A 22,936-nucleotide genomic window follows, 5' to 3' on the forward strand; every position below is an offset into this window, starting at 1 on the left:
ATTTTTTTTTAAGATTCAAAAGCACTCTTAAGATTGCAAATAATGAAGACTCATAGTCAGAAGACTGAATCCCCAAATTAACGAGCCTGCATAATCATATTTGATTATGCAGGGGTTTCTAATTCATTCATTTCCTTGCCAGTCAGTCTCTGTCACATTATCCTGGAGTGTGATAAGCCCCTGGGCTCTAGTATCTTTATCTTCTAGTTAATTCACCATAATAAGAAAGCTCCAGAATGATGTATGTAGCTTGATGTTATTTTGATGAAAAATCTGTATCAGTGTAAGAAAGAAATAGCAGGAAGACGTATACCAATATGCTAATAGCCAAATTGAAATTTTAGGGCTTTTTGCTTTTCAATTCTGCTGCCTTGACTATTGACTATGCCTGGCTTTTGTAAGTAGAAAACAAATGTACAAATCAGGTGTGCGCTTGAAGGGGAGACATGGGAGAGTCCTGCAGCTTTTCTTCTGGGGAAAGACTTGAGGAATGGCTTGGTTGACAGTTTCAGAGTATCAGTTTCTGAAACATGGGCCATAGCGACACTAGAGTTGGCAGGATCTCCAGAGATACACCAGTCACAGGCCGATCCCATAGTTTAAGAGACTTACTTTGAAGGAAACTCTTAGCAATTCTGGCTTTATTCTAGAAGTAAATTCCTAATAGTTATAGCTCTAAGAGAGTGACTGCCATTTCATCAGGCTGGAAGCATCACATGCCACAGTTGGCTTTAGACTGACGGAGACCACAAGGAGAGGCTTCTGCATTGGGCAGCAAGTTGGACAAGATGATGCCTAATGTTTCCTTCTGAGTTCAGAAGAAGCAATGGTCAAACTTATTCATTTATTTATTTTTAGCAATAAATAAAAAAAAGGTGAGCCAGATTTTTTATACTTATTATTACTCTTCTGTGTGTATGTGTGTGTGTGTGTGTGTGTATGTGAGTGTGCACTCAAATGTGATGCGAGCAGAGGACAGAAGACAGTGTTGCATCCCCTGGACCTGAAACAGCTGGCGGGTATGAGCCTCTTGATATGGGTGCCGGGAATTGAATTCAGGTCCTCTGCAAGCACAGCCCACTCGACGGCACTGCGCCATCCCTTTGGCCTGATGAGCGTTGGTCAAGGACGAACACTGGTGTAGACAGGCTACGTCATTTGCAGAGTAATGCAGACCTTGTGTAGCTCTGGTCTGGAGTCGGAGCCCTCCCGTGTCCTTGCTCATACTGCGACTGTGAATTTATCCCGTCGCTTCCCTTTCCTTCTCTTTGTTCCCACATTCTTTGTCTCCTCTTTTCACTACTCCAAGAACAGTGGCATCTGCTAATATATTTGCATTTTCAGTGGTTCCTGGTAGTGATGTGGTGGCCGGACAGCAGGATGACTACTTATTGTTGTGACTCTTTTGTCATAACTGAAGAGGCATTGGGGACGGCGGTCTACAAAGTCCAACTTAAGACAAGCCATATAAACATTGTTCTTTTCAGCCTTAAACTCATAGAGCATGACGCTTCCAGGAGGCAAATGTGCGTGCGGATGGGTGGGTGGTGCTATATGCAAAACGCTCTCAGTGAACATACACAGACATTCTTCCATAGCCACGTTTGCTGTGGCGTTACTCGCGATAGCCAGGAAATTGGACCTGCTCAGATGTTCATAAGCAGATGAATGGATCAAGGGAACGGGTCATGTATAGAATTATATGAAGCATAAAGAAAAATGAACTGATATTTGCGAGAAAGTGAATACAGCTGGAAACCATGCTAAGCAAAATAAGTGGAGACTCAGGAAGGCACATGCTGAATGTTTTTGTTCATAGGCCAAAACTAAATTTAATATTGTGTGTGTGTGTGTGTGTGTGTGTGTGTGTGTGTGTGTGCAGGGGCATATGTTTATATGTGTGTATATTTAGGCCATGAATGTAGACAGAGGATCATGAAAGTGGGTAGGAACTAGAGAATACATATACTAAGAAATCAGAAGGGGAAGGGGGAACCAGCTGGAAGGCAGGGAGAGGGCAGGGAAGGTGGCGGGGAGGGGAAGGAATGACAGCGAAGCATAATGGCACAGGCATGCATATGACGATGCTGTGATAAAATGCATTACTCCATACTGCAGCCTACAAAATGAAATAGCAAAAATACCAAGAAAAAAGGAGACAGCAGAGACAACTGAACAACGGTTTGGAATTCAGGCTCTCTCTCACCTGTTTTTTTCCTGTTTTCCTTTATCGCCAGTGTGCTGTGCGCCTCTTCATCTTGGAGAATTCTCTGCTATTGCCTGGGCTTATCCTGGCAGCAGTTTCCATGCGCCCCATTCTCTAGGCCCTAGTTCCTAATTGGGGTACCTTGGGGTTCTTGACTGGTGCACCCCTAGACGAATCAAACTCAGTTCTGGGGGTTTTGCATTGGCATAGGTTGTCCCACGTATGCGTCAACCAACAGTCCAAATCTTTGGAGCTGGGGCTCCCTCACGTTTGAACCATGTTGCCGCAGCAACGGAGCTCACGGAGGGCCTCTGCCTAAGAGAGGAGCGCAGAGGATAGAAGGGCTCAGGCGAACTGACCCCTTGACAGCCTAACATGGAGGCTTTTATCTGTGACTTTAACACATTTGTCAAGTTGACAAGGAGCTGGGTCTGCAGATTCCTGCCCTCCTGAGATTCCAGGCCCTGCAGAAAAAGCCCTGGCATGGGGCTCAGACTCCGGGCGGGGTAAAATCTTGGTTGTGAAATTTACTGTGCTCCTGACTCTTTCCTTCCACCAGGAATTTTATCCTCTATGAGATGGGATTACAGCCACTATTCACCAGGAATCCGTAAAAGATTGAAAGTCGTTAAGGACGCAGAAACAAACGAGGATGTGCTAGCGACAGAAACACGCAGGACCCGCCTCACAAAGCTTCATGCCTTGTTTTCGCCCTGGTCAAACATTTATGAACTGTTTCGGAGTCGGAGTTCTACACTCTGTGTTTTGACAGCCTCAGAGGACTTGTCTTTTAAATCGAGCAGCCTGATATAATAGCCAAACAAAACAAAACTAAACAAAACTGTGGGATTGCTCATGAAAATTAGTGCCAATGAAAAGAAGAAAGTGGATTAGCAAACAGTAATCACTGCTCACAATAGGGGAAGCAATTTTATTTTGCACTTTATTGGAGCCATTCTGCTCTTAAACTGTTACATTTCATCAAAAGATCTCACACTTGGGGTGCCCAAGAGTGAAAATAAAATACATTTCTCAACTTTTTCTTCAGGTCAGTGTCAAAACGGCAATCAAAGTAGTTATTAGCCATAGCTATGCTTTTGAGTAAGCAATGAAATAAAACATAAATTGCTTTCATGAAATGAAACTGGTTATGATCGGTACTCAATAGTATGTGTGATTCATTGTACCATGGAGCAAAGGGCAAACATGTTTGAAAATGCCTGGTTAAATACCATTCCATTTTATTTAATAAGCAATAGTTATTTTCTGCGCTAAACATAACACAGTCTATTTCCTCAGAACTCACATCGAGGGCTCAGATTCAGATTTGGCTGAATAATCAGAAGCGTCGTTGTGGGCCAGAGCCAGGAGATTTTTGGTGACGATTCTGTGACATGGCTATGGAGAAGGCCAAAAGGATTTGGTTAAGGTTGGATTACTTACACAAAGTCCAGAGATAAATTTAGTTGAAAATTGGTCACAGGTAGCCTTGCAGTCTGAAAGCTCGCTTCTGACTGGACAAACAGTGTCTCCCAACATCCCCTTCCCTGGAATAAACAGCCAAGTGTTCCCTGGCCACAGGCTGGGTAAACACTAACTCCACTGTCCGCCTGGATGCCAGTCGCTGCAACACTCCCTAGTTTTTAGCAAAATATTTTCCACACTGGCCATCCAAGAAGGTCTCTGAATCCAATGGGCTTTTAAGGCTTCTCTATTTTTCTCACTATTTATAGCATTCAGATGCTGGCAGGTGGGGGGCATTTTCTTCAGCATCCAGTCAGGAAGAGAAGCAAGGCAGCTTCATCGCACGCCACATGGCACTGGGTGTCGAAACAATGCTTCTTCTCTATGAACCTGAACATTGACAAGGAGCTGGGGGAGCGCAACAAATCTCATACAAACATGTTACTATGTCCGTATTTATACTGTGCAGAGTTTTGCTGGGTGAGGACTCTGAGACGGAGTGGAGACGGGAAGGCCAGAGTGGTTGGTTGTGGTAATGTCAGCTGTTGTAAACTAAAGGACAAAAGTCCAGAATATGAGATCCACCCCTTTTATGGAACGGAGACTGGGGAGGGCTACAGGAAGCACTGTGGTCAATGAATTATACACTGTCCACAAGGGCAACACCTTCTTGTGACTCTAACAACCTTTGGCAATAGGTGAGGTGTCTAGTCACCCCTTTTGATGGAGAGGGAAAAGGACATTCAGAGCAGAGGCTTACCTGGCTCGAGCTGGTACCAATGCAGGATCCCCTGACAGCTGTATTTTGTTCCTCCAGAGATTCTGCCTGCAGAATAGGGCAGTCATCGGGAGGACCAGATAAGAGGGACTCCTTACAAAACAACCTAGTACTCCAGCTGCTGATTGGAAGGGAACAACAGGGTCCCTGAAGTTTGGAGGAGCTGAGTGGAGAACCTGAGTTCTGCCACTAGCCAGCCAGACCATCTTCAGTTTCACCTGGGGAGCCTTCTAGGTCTTCCAGAGACCATGGTGAAAGCTAATGTCCCTTGAAAAAGTCTTGAAGTTTTTCTGGGTGCCTTAGCGGGATTCACCATAGAAGCGGAACTTGATGGGGCAAGGGTAGTTTGATAGAAAGGAAAAAGAGGGAAATATTGACAGGGAAGCACCTGGAGCAGAGTTATGGTGGCAAGGACCAGCGTGCTGCTGCTGTGGGACAGGAAGGAGATGTGGGGGAGACATAGCTGAAAAGCAAGATATGTAGGAAGCTTAGCAATTGTCCACCAGTCCCACAAGGTTCACCAGCCTGTCTCAAGTCAGTGTCTAATATCTACTCCTCCATTCTAAAATTAATCATCATGAGAACTGTCCAAGTTCCTTCCCCTCCTCCCTTCTTTATTCCCCCATACACTTTCCTTTCTTCTTGGTCAGATTGTAGACAGACTTCTTTGGAGTCTATTTTAGGAGGTGTGCATTTGTTTGTCTAGGGCAGGGTTGTCAAACAGAAGCCATGCATGCTGCTCCACTCCTGTCAAGACAGACAATGTTAATCAATCACTGCTTTCTGGTGAAGAACTCGGGGTTGCTGTTAAGGCAGAGGCTTTGGTTGAGATGGGCTGAGTGATGAAAACTATTTGCCAACACAATTTTAGTACATACATGGATCAAACAGCGCTTTCCATTCTCAAAAGTTAAAAAGACATACTACAAAATACACCGCCTTTACGATTTCCAAATATCCCTTCCATTGCTTTAATTTTGGTTAAGAGCCTTAAGCAAAAGCTTTATGAGTGTTATTTAAAGTCATAGCCTTATGAATTGACAGGTTAGCGAAACCTTTGTTTTAAAAATCTCTGAGCATATAATGTGTGTGCATACATGTGTGAATTTGTGTAAGTGTGGGCACATATGTGGCAAAGCGCACGAATGGAGATCCAAGGATATCCTTAGGGGTTGGTCTTCTTTGGCATTATTTTTTTAAGAAGGGACTGGCCCTTCAAGATTCTAGGTTTCTCCTTCCTTCCTTTCTCTCTCTCTCTCTCTCTCTCTCTCTCTCTCTCTCTCTCTCTTTCTCTCTCTCTCTCTCCTTACTTTTTAAAATTGTTTTAATTGAACTATACATTTTTCTCTACTCCCCTCCCTATCTCCCCTTCCCCTTCTACCTTCTATCCTCTCCCATGTCCCCAACACTTCCAGTTTACTCAGGAGATCTTACCTTTTTCTCCTTCCTATGTAGATCCATATGTCTCTCTTAGGGTTCTCTTTGTTGTCTAGGATGTCTGAGGTTGTGGACTATAGGTTTTTTTTTTTTTTGCTTTATGTCTAGAAGCCACTTATGAGTGAATACGTATTATATTTGTCTTTCTGGGTCTAGGTTGCCTCACTAAATATTTTTTTTCTAGATCCATCCATTTGCATGCAAATTTCAAAATGTCATTTTTTTTTAACCACTGTGTAGTACTCCAGGTTCAGCAGTTAAGAGCACTGCTTGCTCTTCCAAAGGTCCTGGGTTCAATTCCAGCAACCACATGGTGGTTTACAACCATCTATAATGAGATCTGGTGCCCTCTTGAGGAAGAGACCTGGTCAATTGTTTTCAGCAACTTAGATCATGAAGCCCAGATATAGACAAATTTAACAGAACTGCCATATACAGGTTGTCCATGTATGCTTTTGCATTGCTAGGATATAAAAATAAGTACTCCATTGCATAAATATGCCACAGTTTCTTTATCCATTCTTTGGTTGAGAAGTATCTAGATTGTTTGCAGGTTCTGTCTATTTTAAGTAATGCTGCTATGAACATAGTTGAGCGCATGCCCTTGTGGTATGACTTTAGGTATGAAACCAACAGCAATATCACTGGGTCTTGAGGTAGATTGTTTCCTAATTTTCTGAGAAGCCACAATACTAATTTCCAAAGAGGGTGTACAAGTTTGCACTCCTACCAGCAATAGAGGAGTGTTCCTTTTACCCCACATCCTCTCCAGCATCAGCTGTCCTCAGTGTTTTTGATCTTGGCTATTCTGAAAGGCATACGATGGAAACTCAGAGTTGTTTTGATTGGTATTTCTCTGATGGCTAAAGATGTTAAACATTTCCTTAAGTGTCTTTCAGCCATTTAAGACTCTACTGTTGAGAGTTCTCTGTTTAGGTCCGTATCCCATTTTTTATTGATTTTTTTTTTTTGTTCTTTTAATGTCAAATTCTTGAGTTCTTTGTATATTTTGGGATCAGTTCTCTGTCTGATGTGGGGTTAGTAAATATCTTTTTCCAATCTGTAGGCTGCCGTTTTGTCTTGTTGATAGTGTCCTTTGCTTTACAGAAGCTTCTCAGTTTCAGGAGGTCCCGTTTATTAATTGTTGCTCTCAGGGTCTGTACTACTGGGGTTATATTTAGGAAGTGATCTCCTGTGCCAATGTGTTCAAGAGTACTTTCCACTTTCTTTTCTATGAGATTCAGTGTAGTTGGCTTTATGTTGAGGTCTTTGATCCATTTGGACTTTAGTTTTGGGCATGGGAATAGATATGGATCTATTTGCATTCTTCTATATGTTGATTATCCGGTTATGCTTTCTTTTTTTCCATCTTATATTTTTACTTCTTTGTCAAAAATCAAGTGTTCGTAGGTATATGGATTGATATCTGGTCTTTGATTCAATTCCATTGGTCCTCCTGTCTGTTTTTATGTTAGTGCCAGGCTGTTTTCATTACTGTAGTTCTGTAGTACAGTTTGAAATCAGGGATTGTGATGCTTCCAGGAGTTCTTTTGTTATCCAGGATTGTCTGGGCTATGCTGGGTGTTTTTGTTTTTCCATATGAAGTTGAGTATTGTTCTTTTGAGGTCTTTGAAGAATTTTTCTGAGCATTGCATTGAATCTGTAGATTACTTTTAGTAAACTTTTCGTTTTTCCTATGTTACTTCTACCTACCAAGAGCATGAGTAGACTTCTCCCTTCTTTGCCGTGCATCTTGCCGGGGAGCAGCGAGATCACAGACATGCTACTGTGCTGTCTTTATGTGGGTTCTGAAGATTCAAAAGTGGGCTCTCATGCTTGCACTGCCGTTGCTTTTCCCACTAAGCCATCTCCCCAACCCAAATTGTTTGTATTTTTACACAAGGTCTCATTCTGTTGTCTAGACTGGGCTAATACTTTGTAGGTCAGGCTGACCTTAAACTCTCAGAACTTCTCATGCCTCTGCTTCCCACTGCTGGAATTTCAGGTGTGATTCACCATACTGATAGAAGAGATTATTTTTAGAAGCCTGAATATGCTTATAAAAATCATCTTTTTAATATTTTGTCAAGTGAATAGACTTCTAGGCATTCTGATGCTTGCTCCACAGGAATTTAAATTTCCTTCTTGCTGAGGTTTGGTTTCTAAGTTTTAATGCAAATATGTCCTATATGTACATACTCATAAAGCCTTTTGGCTCCATTTTTGAGGTCTGATTCAGATTCCAAGCTTTGTTCCTTTCTAGTGGAGTGCATATGCAAAGTTAATCCTGATTCTGTTTTGGATACATCTTCCTCATATTGAGAAGGAATTAATAATCATTGCTTTCATATTGAACCGAGATGAAAGTTAATTACATAATTCATGTATAACATTTATCACAGTATTTTGCTCATGTTGATGCTCAATAGATGTGAATTTCTGTGTGTTACATATAGTTGATATGATATGGGATGAATTAAGGGCTTTGTTGCTCACTAAATTATTTGGTGAAGGGTATCTTCTTTTGTTTCTGTAGATTAAAGTCAGAATTTTAATGCTACGAGAACTATGTTTTATGATCTGATCACAATTTGTGTATATATGTGTGCATGGCTCTGAAAAAATGTCCCCCTGTTTTTCATAGCTGATATATTCAAAACACTAGTTCTGGGAGAAAAATAATCTGTCATTAATGTAGATGAGACTTGACATGACAGACTGTGCACTCTGTCTTAAACATTCATAACATGCACAGTACAGTCTCTCTGTGGAATTGGAATAACTTCTTTAGAGTCTTAGCAATCTCTTATATTAGGGCTCTTCTAGAGCAGAGTTATCCTAATTCCAAAACAGCTATGGTTGATGGAGGGGGAATTAAAGATTCGAGAAAAAGGGGCATTTCTTATAGATAACAACTGATATTTGCATGTTATTTAGGTGTGTGCATATGTGTACACAAACATATGTGGATAAGGTATGTATGTATATATATATACATCTTATCTATCTATCTATCTATCTATCTATCTATCTATCTACTATCTACAGTCATGTAAGAAAGGACATGGCTTATGATATTTTAAAATCTGGCACTTGCCATAATTTATTGTTTGGAAATAAGTTATTTGGAATCTGAAATATTTGAAATTTATTCCTGATTTTACTATTTTATTTGTTGTGAGATTTTGGATAAACTCTGTGCTAAATCATTGGTACCTCATATATTAAATGAGAATAAGTGTACTGTATTATCGTTCTCAGGAGGACTAATCCATGCGAGGTGATATGTGTAAATTAATGGTAAATGTTTGGCACATATCAATCTCTCAATTAATAGAATTATTAATAATAGTAAGAAAATAAATGGAACAAGTAATGAAAAAAATATCCATAGCAAAGAAAGCTGGTTTTCGGCTTCATCATTCAATGTCCTCGTTTAGTTTTTATTTTATAGAACAATCATTTACAAACTCAAGCCATACATCATTCCTTAATTACAGTTGTCAAGTGAAAACTTTATTAGGGGTAGCAAATGTAGGAATGGAAGCGTTTGAGTAAAATTGCGAAGTTGCTGACTCCAGGTCTCTGAACCAGAGAGCAAAGTCTCCCCTCCATGATTGCATTCTCTGGTGGCTGTTGGAAGAATGACAAAAAAGAATGGATTTTACATGTCTTCATGAAGCACAAACTGACCAGATAATTGGACATGAGCCATAGAACTGTGCCTACTAGTGAAATCTCAACTATTGACAAGTGGCATCTCAGAAGACTAGACTATGTAACAGGAAACAACCCGTAGAGGCTGTGGGTTCTAAATCTGTTAACTTGTCTCCTCCTCCTGCTGTGATTTTTACAGTCAGGGTTTCTCTGTGTAGCTCTGGCGGTCCTGGAGCTTACTCTGTAGACCAGTCTGGCCTCAAACTCTCAGAGATCTGCCTGCCTTTGCCTCCCAAGTGTGGGAATTAAAGTTGTGTTCCACTACCGCCTGGCTATTAACTAGTCTTCTTATTTTGCATTCCTAAGACATTTTATACAGATGTACAAAAACAAAACACAACAAACAAAACCACCTTACAACATATACTGCTATTTTAAAGATTATATGTTATTGCGTGTATATTATATGTGTGCATGTACATGTACCTGTGTGGTGCACACTTGCCATGGCACATGTGTGAAGGTCAGAGACAACTGTGGATATTGGTTCTTTCCTTCTACTGTGTGAGTCTTAGGGTTCAAACCCAGTTTGCTCAGCTCAGCAATAAGCGTCTTTACCCATTGATCAATCTATCTGGCTTAGTATACATCATGTAATACCTATGGTTTCTTTAAGTTATTGTTATGGTTAATCTTGGCTGTCAACTTGACATACCTGGAAAGAAGGGACCCCAACTGAAGAATTGTCTCCCTCAGTTTGGACTGTGAGGGCATTTTATTGATTGCTAAATGATGAAGGAGGGACCAGCCCATTGTGGGTAGTACCACCACTGGGCAGGTGGTCTTGGGATTCTATAAGAAAGGTGACTGAGCTGAAGTCAAATCGGGCCAGTAAGCATCATTCCTAAATGGTCTCTGCTTCAGCTCTTGCCTCCAGATTCTTGTCCTGAATTTCTGCATTTGCTTCCTTCACTGATGAACTAGAAACTTTGAACCAAATAAATTATCCCCTCCCCAAGTTGCTCTTGAATAGACTGTTCTATTACAACAAGAAAGAAGGAAATTGGAACAGTTAATATAGTGCTTTAAAATTCATTCATATTATAGATGTTAAATAGCAATTCATTTCTGTTGGCACTTTGTGCTTCACTGTACTGACATATACCACGTTTTGTTCATCATCAGGTGTCAGATGGACACTGGATTTTTCTCAGTCTGGGGCTATTGCCAATAGACCTGAGCTTAGATGTACATTAACATCTAAGTATTTCCATGAGCATATAACTCCAATTCTTATAGGCATCTAGGAATAGAATTACTAGATTATATGTGGTTTAATTAAGAAATTATCAAACTATTTTCTGAAGTAGCTGCGCCATTCTTTATTCCCACAAGCAATACCTGAACGTTCCTGTTTTTCCTACATCCTCATCAATGCTTTTATTATTAGCCTTTTGGACTGCAGCCATTCCAGTAGATGTGAAGTTTATTGAATTGTGGTTTTAATTTGTATTTCTCTAATGACTAATGATTGAGTATTTTTTCAAGAGTTAATTAGCCATTTGAATGTCTTCTTTGTTAAAATGCTTGTTTAATTCTTTTCAGTTTTGGTGTGTTTTCTTTTTGTATTGTTGAGTGGGAAGAATTCTTTACACACTTTATAAACATAAGTATAAAGAGACAAACATTTTTCTTTTAAATATTTACTATTTATTTGATAATTATTTAATCCTTTTCTCTCTCTGCGTGTATTAGTGCACATTTGGGAATGTCTAAGGGGGCTAGAACAAGATGTCAGATAACCTTGAGATGTAGTTACAGATAGTTGTGAGCTGCTCAACATGGGTGCTGGGATTTGATCTCTGCTCCTCTGAAAGAGCAGAAAGTGCTTTTACCTGATGAACCATCACTCCAGCCACACAATACAAATCTTTGTTAATAAATGATTGCAAGTGTTTTCTCTGAGTGTCTGGGTTGTTTTTTTAAGTCTTCCTTTTTATTACTGGCATTTTTCTTTTGTAGACTTGTGCTTTTGGTATTCCACCCAAGATATCTCTACTTAACAAAAGAGCATAATAATCATTTCTTCAGTTTTATTTGGAGAGATTTGCAGACTTAGTCCTTACAGTTTGAGTTTATTTTTTGCATATGGGATAGATTAAAGGTCTGAATTTATTATTTTTTTATCATAAGTGAATACAAGTTTTTCAGCATCATTTGTTGAAGCAATGACTCTTCTTCCATTGATTTATCTAGGTCTCTCTTGAAACCAGCTGTAAAAGCAAGGGCTTGGTTCTGAGCCAGATATTTATTCTCTCTCTCTCTCTCTCTCTCTCTCTCTCTCTCTCTCTTGTCATAGTTTTAGTGCAGGGTTTAAATCATTGTAATTCCTTCAACTTTGTTATCTTGATATAACTGGGTTTGGTTCTTTTAGGTCTGTTGGATTTGCATATAATTTGGGATCCGCTTATAAATTTTCTTAATAAACCCTCTTGGCTATTGAAAGGGATGTCTGCATTTTGTTTGTTTCTTTCCTGGGCTTTCCAGAGTGCCAGTACCAGAGTGCTGTTATGCTTGGCATTTCTGACCAGTTGAAGTCTATTTCTTTGTGTTTATTTATCCCCCAACACCTTTAGATTAGTTCACCTTCAAGCTCATCAATTCCTCTGTCATCGTTAATTTGTTGTTGAGCTCTTATTAGAAATTTTTGCTTTAATTATGATATTATTGATCTAAAAATTCCCAAATGACAGTTTCTAAACATTGCAAATTTCTCTATTGAGACTCTGTTTGTGTTTGCTGTTGTGATATTTTACTCAACTGAACTGTTTATTACCCATTCAGAATAGCTTCCATTGACTGCTACTTTTTCTCCATTCAAGAGCCACACTCAAACCTTTTTCTCATAATTTTTAATTAAAATTTGACATTTCACACATTGAAATAAATAATGTATTATAATAATTAGATTTTTTCCCCACCCGCCTCACTTTATGCCTGTTTTGCTTAAAATAAATCTCTTTTCACATAGGAATATTTCTGATGCTTCTGTTTGTTTTTATTCTCCCTAATTTTGCTTATTTATCCTTGCTTACCAGTTTTTGCCTCCAAAGCTGTATAACTTAGGATCAAGCAGTGATTTGGGCAGAGGTTAGGTTGTGTCCAAACACCTTCTGTGCATAATACTCTTGGTTTGACCTTTCAGTGAGGTTCTCACAGGTCAGCCTAAGCATAGACATGGACTCCCAGGCAAACAGCCAGAGGCAGAGCACTTGTGGCCTGTAATTGCTCTTGCATCTTTAGGGTCGCCTTGTGGAATTTCTGATTGTGCCCTGCTTGTCCCTAACAAGAAACTAGTGAAGACATGGATTGTTCTCTGTTTGGACTTTCCAAAGCAATGTGCTTTGACTTTGCCCCAAAGCAAGTCTCTTGTGTCTGGTAGGAAAACTATTGATTTTCTGCCTTCTCTTCATCGGTCACCTCATGAACACAAGAGGGGTCATTAGTGGAACCATGGGTAACTCTGCTGTTTTAACCTCACACTGCAGTCATTTTCAAGAATAAGCACTTTTCAATGTGTTGTCGGCCTTCTGGTCACTCTCTCAGCCTTTGATGGAAATTTGCTTGGTCGTCTATATGCTTTATGAAGAGGTGATTTTTTTTTTTTTTTTTTTTTTTTTTTTTTTTTTTTTACTTTCTCATGTTACCATTGCTAGAGAACTTCCCTAGGTCTGAAGATAGAGTTTGAATTTATAAAGCGTGTGCATTTTAAGACGTACCCTCTCTTTTCACTCTCACTTTCTGAATATTCATGTGCATAGAAACTTAGTCTTTGAAAGTCACTTGTGGGTTAGCTGTTTTGTCCGTGGCCCACAGTGGCTTCATTTGTGGTATTATTGCCTAATTTAGGCTCCTCACTCTGATAGAAAGTCATAATAAAAGTTCATTGCAGTCCATGACAGAGAGCTTAACGTGTATACATTTATGTGAGTTTATAACTCAAGAGAAGTAAAATTTGTTTGGTTAATTTGATTTGTGTCGTCTGTTAGAGTCATGCCTTAATGTATCCTTTTACTGTCAAAAGTCGACTGGATTTTTGCCTCTTTCCCATCCTAGATGTGTTCTGAGGAGCTTGGAGATGATGCCTGGGGATAGAAATGCTCTCACCATTTAGAAGCTATCACTTAGAATGACACACTGCTATTACCATCTCATCTTGCTTTTATCCAAGGTGATGCTTTACATTTGGGACATTTAACATGAGTATACAGAAAAACATGCCCTTCTTTATCACAAATTGCAACTCCTACATGTACTAAATCTGCAAAAGGTATAGGATAAATGCCGATGAGGTGATAAGGTGACAGATAACCTTGGATATTGATGAAAGCAGGGGACTATGTATATTGAGAGTCAATGGAGGCATAGCAACTGTGTATAGAATGTAAAATAAATGAATGCATTTTTAGAAATGTGTAATATACTAAGACCTCATGATAAAAAGTGAAATATAAATAGATCTCCAACTAGCAAGGTATAAGAGGTAGACTGCTTGTTTGTCCCAGCTGCCCAGAACTGAAATAATCACACAGATACTGTATTAATTAAATCACTGCTTGTCCCATTAGCTCTAGCTTTTTATTGACTGACTCTTACATATTAATTTAACCCATTTCTATTAATCTGTGTATGGCCACGTGACTGTGGTTTACTGGCTAAAGTTCCTGCATCTGTCTCTGGCCGGGCTACATGGCGTCTTTCTGACTCCACTCTCCTTTCTCATTAATGGTAATCACAGAATACAGAGGGAAATCCCACGTCAACAAGGTCTGAGTTCAGTAATTAATATACCCCAACAAAGATAAGCTTTGAAATGTTTCACTTGTAGTTGGATACTACCTGTTCCTTTTCCTACTGCTTAGACCCAAATAATCACACAGAAACTATTTTAATTACAACACTGCTTGCTCAGTAACTCAGGTGTATTTCTAGCTAACACTTATATCTTTACTCTGCTAAGCCATTTGCCAGAACAGCCTTATTCAGTAACCAATAAAAGCAACATATATACAGAAGACATTCCTCATAATCTCCCCTTTTCTGTCTAAATAAAAAGGAAGGTTTTAACTTTAATATAATAAAATTACATATAGCAAAACAGGTTCAACCAAGAATTATAGTTACAACATTTAGTCTATTTGTATCTGGCAAAATTAAAGGAAATATACTATCATCTATTTTATCTTTCTGAGTCTAAAGTTTCATATCTAATTTATCTTTTATCATAACTAAATGATAACTATCTGTCTACAACTCTTCAAAGACCCCAGAAGTATATATTACCTAAGTTAACAGGAATAGTACTGTAAGCAACTTCCAAAACTTTAGAATTGACAGAGACATTTTACTTACTGGACAATCATCCAAAGTTTTTCTGTAACGTTGAGGTATCCATCTTCAATTTACAGGCCCACAGTGTCTGGTAGACTTTTCCAGGAAGCAGGAAATTTGAAAGTCTACTTCGTCTTTATTTGCAGTTTGTCAGTCACTTCCTTCTGTGTCCTGCAGAATGTCTGGCAGTTTCTTCGGTGGAGCAGGAACCCTAAAGTACTGTCTCACCTTCTTTTGGCAAGTTTAGCAGTTGTTTTTCTGTGGATCTTGCATGTCCAGTTTATATAGTGTACCATCAAGCAGTTCAGGAAAGAGCAGTTTCTTGCCCAAATGGCTAGCTTTGTTGCATTGAAGGCAAATTCCATAATGTTTTTTTTCAATGCCCATCAATTTCTCTGACGTATTGGTGCTACCAGAAGCAGACAGGTCTCACTGTCGAGAAAAGTCTAAGTTCTTAGAACATTTTAAATGCCATATTCCATAGGTCTTTGAAGTGTCGAAGATTATCTATTTAACTGAAATATATCTCTATATATCTAGAAAACCTAACTAATATGACTACAAGTTTGACTATTATAAATGACTACCTGTTAATCTGCATTTTTAAATTAGACATTACATTTTAAAATGAGCTGTCTAAACATAATATCTTAAGAAAGAACAGAAATACATACAACAAAATTGACCTTAAATTTGTATCAATAGATTAAGATCCATCCCAATGCAAAGTATTCATCTCTATATATCACATCACCCTTTAAAATGAAAACAAACATTTATAAACAATCATTTTGGGAATTTGGGCATTGTTTTCTCCAAACTGCTTCCTGCTGTTTGTTGGGCAAGTATTTTTAGGGATTCATGGAGACCTTTTGGGAGGTCTTGTTCTACCAAAACACATTAGACTGGAAACAACCCACAGGTTCTCATCTTCTGTGGAAAAAAAATGAATGCAGAAATTCTTTTCCAAAGCAATATAGACTCAAATTCTGAAGTCAAGATACCTTTATGTTGATTTAACTTAGCAGCCCCCCCCCAGAAATAAATGTCCCTCTGCAGTCAAAAAATTCAAAGAAAACACAATAATATGTATAATCTAGTTCTCTGTATATTTTCCATCTTTATGTGGTTTATTTTTATTTACTCCTTTATTCTATGATTGTCTGTACTCTTTTATATTACCTTTACTGTCTCTTTAAAGACTTTACTTCTTTTTATAACTGTCTATACTCTTTTTCCTCTCTTTCCCAAGCCTATGTACATTTTTAAACATACTATGTCTCATTTAGAGGTCTTTTATGTCTGAATCTGTCTTATTGTGTATCTGAAACCCATTTCTGACAAGAAGCATTTTAAAATGGTAAGCAGTGTGGTTGTGGCAGCCCTGGATGCTGTCTCTACCTCTCTTGGCCTTTCTTTTTTTTTTTTTTTTGGAGAGAATATTCTTTTAATATCAACAATGACACCGTGTAACAGCACAGGGAGGAGGGGTGGAGAGAGAAGATGGTTGGGCTTTCTCTCCCTAACCAGCCTGGATCTGAACAGCAGAACCCCAACAGCCTAGGAGCCACTCAGCGAAGAGGAAGGGAGGGGCTGGAAACCAAGGCTTGAAACTTAAATAGAGGATGGCAAACGGGGAGAGGCCTGGTAGTGAGAGGGGGCTGGCGGCTGAGGAGCCCTAGCGCAGGTCTTCGGCCGTGAACATGCCCTTGGCCTTGCGCAGGATGGAGTCTTTGGCTGCATCATAGGGATGCTCCTTGGATGGGATCTCCAGGACAGCTGGGATGGAACGCTGGTGGGCGTCAAGGGCATGCCGAACCATCTCTGCGATGTACTGGTTGATGAGAATGATGCCAAAGTCATCCCTGTTTAGAAACTGCCTGAAAGTGTCTTCGATCTCATTGATGGTAGTATCCTTCTCCACTACCAGGAAATTAGGGTGGCGGTTCTTGTTAAGCTCCCCTATGCCGCCCAGCAGGAAACCCGTCACCGTGTCCTCGTCTCCAATCACCGCGATTAGTTTACCTCGGCAGAGCGGAGAGCTCATCCGGCACCTGTGATGCTCCGCCCCCGCAGCCTCTCTTGGCCTTTCAATATGGCAGAGGTACATTTACCATCAGTTCTGGGACTGCTTGGTGGGAGCCGTGCTGACCACCTCAGCTCTGGGAAGCACCGCTAAGCACATAAATCCTTTTTGTCTGAGTAATAACTAAATCTGCTACACAGTACGCTTTCTGGCCTGGAAATGTCTCTGTGTATGGTAACAGGAATCCACCATTCTTTTCAGCCTGTGCATGCCTAATACACCCAATCCAGCTACTTTCCTAGGTAGGGATGCTGAGCTGCAGGCATTCTCTCAGCTACTTTCCTTCTGACACCAAACGGGCATAAAAGCACCTGGACCCGAAATATGGGCTTGCCATGTGGATTAGTCCCAAATGTATGGGCACCATTTTGTAGATAGAGACTGTTTGTTCATTTACCAGCCATCCAGATCTGAAAAATCACAGAGAAACTACATTAATTATAAATGTTAGGCCAGTGACTCAGGCATAATTCTAGCTAGCTCTTACATCTTGAATAACTCATTTCTATTAATCTGTATATTTTGCCATGAGGCTGTGGCCCACAAGTAAGGTTTTGCTCTGGCATCTTTCTCCTTTGGCAGCTACATCTGCCTCCTTCTGCAGCTACATGGTGTCTCCTTAACTCTGCTTATTTTCTCTCTCTCTATCCATCTCTCTTTGGAGTTTCTGCCTGGCTTTGCTTTGCTAAGCCATTGGCCAGATCAGCTTTATTCAGTAACCAATAAAAGCAATACATATACTGAAGGACATACCACATTATTCACTGGAAAATCTAACTGAATATTTTTAAAATTCTTCCACAAAATGGCATCTATTGAAGGACACCTCCAAACATGTTTTCTGAGGTCAATATTCTCTTGATGTCAAAATTAGACCAGAAAAGGACACTTTAGACTGATTGATACCAATTTTTTGGCTAAAACCCAAGCAAACCAAATTTGTCAGCATATTAAAAGATTTATGCTCTGCAACCAAGTTAAATTTACCCTGAAATAATCTGTATAGTCTATGAATATAAACCAGTCATGTAGTCCACAATTCAACAGAATGAAGGAGAAAAACCACAGGTTAGCTCAACTGAAGAAAGTATATGTGACAAAATACTTTTTAAACAAACACACCATAAGTGGAAGGAAATTACCTTTAACATTGTTACTAAAATTAAATATGAAAAAAAACCCAAGCCACCATTCTATCCAAGCTGTAATAGCCCAAAATTGGAAATCTTTTTCTTTAGAATTAGGAACAAAGAACTCACTACCAATGTTCCTAGTGAGCATGTTAGTAGAAATCACAGACTAAGCAGGCAAGAAAAAGGAATTAAAGTCATAGAATGTATAAAGGAAAAGCAAAACCATATCTGGAGATAGTATACACAGGACTGTAAATATTTCAGGAAAAACTGTTAGAACTAATAAATAAATTCAAAGGAATGGTATGACATAAAGTCATCATGAAAAAAATATCAACTGTATCTCCACATAATGATGGTGAACAATCAGAAAAGAACAGTAGGAAAGCAGTCCCACTTACAATAGCATTAAGCACACAAAAGGCTGTATCTCCACATAATAATGGTGAACAATCAGAAAAGAACAGTAGGAAAGCAGTCCCATTTATAACAGCATTAAGCACACAAAAGGCTGTATCTCCACATAATAATGGTGAACAATCAGAAAAGAACAGTAGGAAAGCAGTCCCATTTATAACAGCATTGAGCACACAAAAGGCTGTATCTCCACATAATAATGGTGAACAATCAGAAAAGAACAGTAGGAAAGCAGTCCCATTTATAACAGCATTGAGCACACAAAAGGCTGTATCTCCACATAATGATGGTGAACAATCAGAAAAGAACAGTAGGAAAGCAGTCCCATTTATAACAGCATTGAGCACACAAAAGGCTGTATCTCCACATAATAATGGTGAACAATCAGAAAAGAACAGTAGGAAAGCAGTCCCATTTATAATAGCATTAAGCACACAAAAGGCTGTATCTCCACATAATAATGGTGAACAATCAGAAAAGAACAGTAGGAAAGCAGTCCCACTTATAATAGCATTAAGCACACAAAAGGCTGTATCTCCACATAATGATGGTGAACAATCAGAAAAGAACAGTAGGAAAGCAGTCCCATTTATAACAGCATTGAGCACACAAAAGGCTGTATCTCCACATAATAATGGTGAACAATCAGAAAAGAACAGTAGGAAAGCAGTCCCATTTATAATAGCATTAAGCACACAAAAGGCTGTATCTCCACATAATAATGGTGAACAATCAGAAAAGAACAGTAGGAAAGCAGTCCCACTTATAATAGCATTAAGCACACAAAAGGCTGTATCTCCACATAATGATGGTGAACAATCAGAAAAGAACAGTAGGAAAGCAGTCCCATTTATAACAGCATTGAGCACACAAAAGGCAGGCATGAACTACACCAAGGAGGCAACAAACTTGTTCACCTAAACCTGTAAAACATTTCACTCCAGCCAGGGAAGCAGTCAGTCAGTCATACTACAGATCTCTGTCTCTCCCTGTTCTCTTCCAAAGTCCAATCCCCCAGTCTCATCCCCAACTCTCTCCAGTGGATCACAGAGCTCTTCTTCTCCAAACTTCCCTTCCCCAACTCATCCCTGTATCCCAAGCTCCAATTCCAGCAGGAATTTCATGGGAACCTGACAGCTAAGCCTGCCAAAGTAACACAGGCCAGCGAAGCAGGTAGTTTCAGGTCCTCTGGTCTGGCCTCCTGTCACGCCCTGTCCTTGCTCTCAGGGGACTCAACAGATCCTGGGGGAAGACCTTGTTCTCCTCCCTTCTGTCTACACCCCCCCCCAGCTCATCCCCACAACCCATCCCCATTTCTAAGTGGCAGCTCCCAATATCTAGAAGTAGGAAACCCCATGAGAGAGGAGGTGGAGTGGGACTGGGAGGAGTAGAGTGAGAGGAAACTGTAATCAGGATATATTATATGAAGGGAAAAAGATAATTTCAATAAAAGGAAAAAAAACTTGTAAAACATTGGTGAAAGAATCTTAAACAGACACAAAGACATGAGAAATTAGCCTGGGTTTATAGATTGAAAGATAATTTTGTTAAATTTTGTTACTATTCAAAATAATCCACCTATTCAATGGAATCCCTATCAAAATTACAGTGACTTTTTTTTAATTTTTTAATTTTTTTTGGTTTTTCGAGACAGGGTTTCTCTGTGGTTTTGGAGCCTGTCCTAGAACTAGCTCTTGTAGACCAGGCTGGTCTTGAACTCTCAGAGATCCGCCTGCCTCTGCCTCCCGAGTGCTGGGATTAAAGGCGTGTGCCACCACTGCCCGGCGTGACTTTTTTTTTTAATAGAAAAAAGAAAGATCTGTAGCATATTGAATGTCAAAGGAGCGAGTATTAGCAGCTTGCCTTGCTGTGACAAAACACTTGACCAAAGTAGTTTAAGGAAGGGAAGGTTTATTTTGGCAGATAGTTCCGGTGAGGCAGTCTCTCGTGGCATTGTAGGGTATGGTGGCAGGAACAGGAAGTGACTGGTCACATTGCACCCACACTTACGAACCATTTTATTCAGTCTGGGATCCCAGCCCAAAGAGTGGTACTGCCCACACTTAGGACGGACTTTCCCACTTTAATTAACCTAATCTAGATAATCCTGTACTGGTCTGACCAGAGGCTTGTTCTTTAGCGAGTCTACTCTGTGAACTTGAAAATCATTAATAATCATACGCCCAAACGGTTTTGACAATGAAAAAGAAAATAGAAAGAGGAAAGCAAGAAATATAAAGAAGGATGTGAAGGCCTTATACTTTTAAAATTTCACAAAGCCTACAGCAATTAAATCAATATGCTGCCAACATAAACACAGGCTGACAGACCAAAGCAGCAAAGTACAGAGTTCTTTAATTGCTCTCATGTGCCTGGCAAAAGTGCCAAGCTCCCTAACAGGGAAAGAGTATTCTCTTCAACAAGTTCTGGTGGGAAAACTGAACATGCAAGTAACACTGGGACCCTCAGTCTCCAACGCACAATGGCCCATTCTCAATGAGCTTATAACGTGAGGTGGGAATCTCTAAATTTCTTAGAAGAAAACAGCCTATCACTGCTTCTGGCAATGATTTCTTGGTTGAAACACTCAAAGAAGAAATGAAACCAAGAATGGCTAAGGCTGCACCTAACTGAAAGACGGCCAGCTGAGGAGGACACCAATCAAATGAAACTCACACGACGGAGTGGAAGAAAATATTTGCGAACCGCATACCTAATAAAGGGTCAACACCCAGAAATTATAAAGCCACCCACAATTCAACAAGAGCAAAGCCCCGAGCAAACCAATTTACAAATGAGCAAATGTGCATTTTTTTTTTTCAAGGAAGACACAGATTGCCAGCAAGCAAATGGGACGACGGTCAACATTACTAACCACGAGGGGAATGCAAATCAAAACCACGGTGCCATATCACCTCATACACGTTGGATGGGGACTTCAAAATCACGGGAAAATAGGATGAATTAGAAAGATGCTAAACACTGAGAACCACTGTGTGCGGAGTGGAGGAGGGGTTGCCAACTGGTAGAGTTGCAATGGAAAAACACCAGAGATGGTCCATAAAAAGCTGAAAGTATTCCCAAGCCGTCATACTTCTGTCTGGAAGAACTGAAGGCACAGAATTACAGTGGCATCTGCGCACCTGTGTGCCCTACAGTGTTGCTCACAGTAGCCAAACGGCAGAGCAGCTCAAATATCCAATGTGAATGAACAAGGCTCATGCATTGCAGACACATAATGGATACTGTTATTCAGTCTTAAAAAGGGGAAAAGGAAATTCTGCTACGTGATAGAATATGAATGAGTCTCAAGGATGTTATGCTGAATGAAATAATTCAATGACAAAAGGGCAAATGCTGCACGATTTTGTTGACACAGATCATTGAAAGGAGGCACACTGTAGAGCAGTGGTTGCCAGAGGCTATTGAAAGTGGAGGAGGGGTTTTTGCTCTCAAGATGGGAAGGTATTATGGTCTGGTTACATAACAACGTGCAGACAAGTAATCCTATTCCAGTGTACTCTGAAAAAAAATGGTTAAGGTGATGAATTTTGTTACATGCTTTTGTTTTTATTATCACACTAAAAATGATAAACCTGAAGAGATGACCGAAGGTTGGTAGGTTTTGCCGTGAGATATGGACTCCACCACTGAGCTAAACCCCCAAGCCTGTCCCAGAAGGGAATTAGCTAGAAGAAAGAATTCTTACATAGTAGCAGTTCATCAAGTTGAGGGAGGCTGCATGTGGTCATTGTGTTGGTGGCATATTTTTTTCTAGGTTTTTATTCTAGGAATCTGTGATTTGAACTGTAAGGACTCCCCGCCCCCACCCTGCACCTTAATTCTTATGTTGCAGTCTTCATCTTCAAGGTCATGGTATGAGCCTTTGGTTAATGATAATATTGTGACATTGCGAATGGATTAGTGTTTGTTTGTTTATTTATTTACAAGGGGGTTGAGTCCAGGGCCTTTCTTGTACATAACTAAGCAAGTTCTCTGCTACTGATCTATGTCCTCAGCCAAGAATAGTGTCTTTTAGTGGCCTAAGCGTGGTGTGTCTTCTACCGTGAAAGATGCAGCAAGATGGTCCTCTCTGAACCAGGGAACAGGTTCTCTGCAGGTGCCTACACTGTGGGTGATGATGTTTAAAAAGCCCCCTGCTTTAGGGTAGCTTGTTGTAGCCACCCGATTGGGCTGAGATGAAACCCTAGCAGGTTGTCAGAGAGGTGATCCAGGAAAGATCATTTGATGGTAGTGGAACAAAGAGGGCAGTCGGTTTCTTTAATCAGCATACCTGAGCCTTCTTGGCACCAAAAGCTCTTCTTTTGCTACGATGAATTTTCCAGGGCATAATTTTTCAATACTTA

At 40.0% G+C, this 22,936-nt stretch overlaps 1 protein-coding gene across 1 annotated transcript; it reads right to left on the bottom strand.

Annotated features, from left to right (window-relative positions):
• Positions 1 to 16,406: 16,406 nt before the first annotated feature.
• On the bottom strand, positions 16,407 to 16,980 carry LOC121466308 (V-type proton ATPase subunit F-like). Its single transcript, XM_041679974.1, has one exon. It carries the CDS (start codon positions 16,978 to 16,980, stop codon positions 16,612 to 16,614), a length of 369 nt encoding a protein of 122 aa, XP_041535908.1. The 3' UTR covers positions 16,407 to 16,611.
• Positions 16,981 to 22,936: the final 5,956 nt, after the last annotated feature.

Source organism: Microtus oregoni, unplaced genomic scaffold, assembly GCF_018167655.1.
Source record: "Microtus oregoni isolate MIOR12 unplaced genomic scaffold, Mior012 000033F_ref0000390, whole genome shotgun sequence".
Lineage (NCBI taxonomy): Eukaryota > Metazoa > Chordata > Mammalia > Rodentia > Cricetidae > Microtus > Microtus oregoni.

Bases quoted from the DNA above. Each gene is read 5' to 3' on its own strand.
- LOC121466308 (XM_041679974.1), bottom strand. From the start codon at position 16,980: ATGAGCTCTCCGCTCTGCCGAGGTAAACTAATCGCGGTGATTGGAGAC.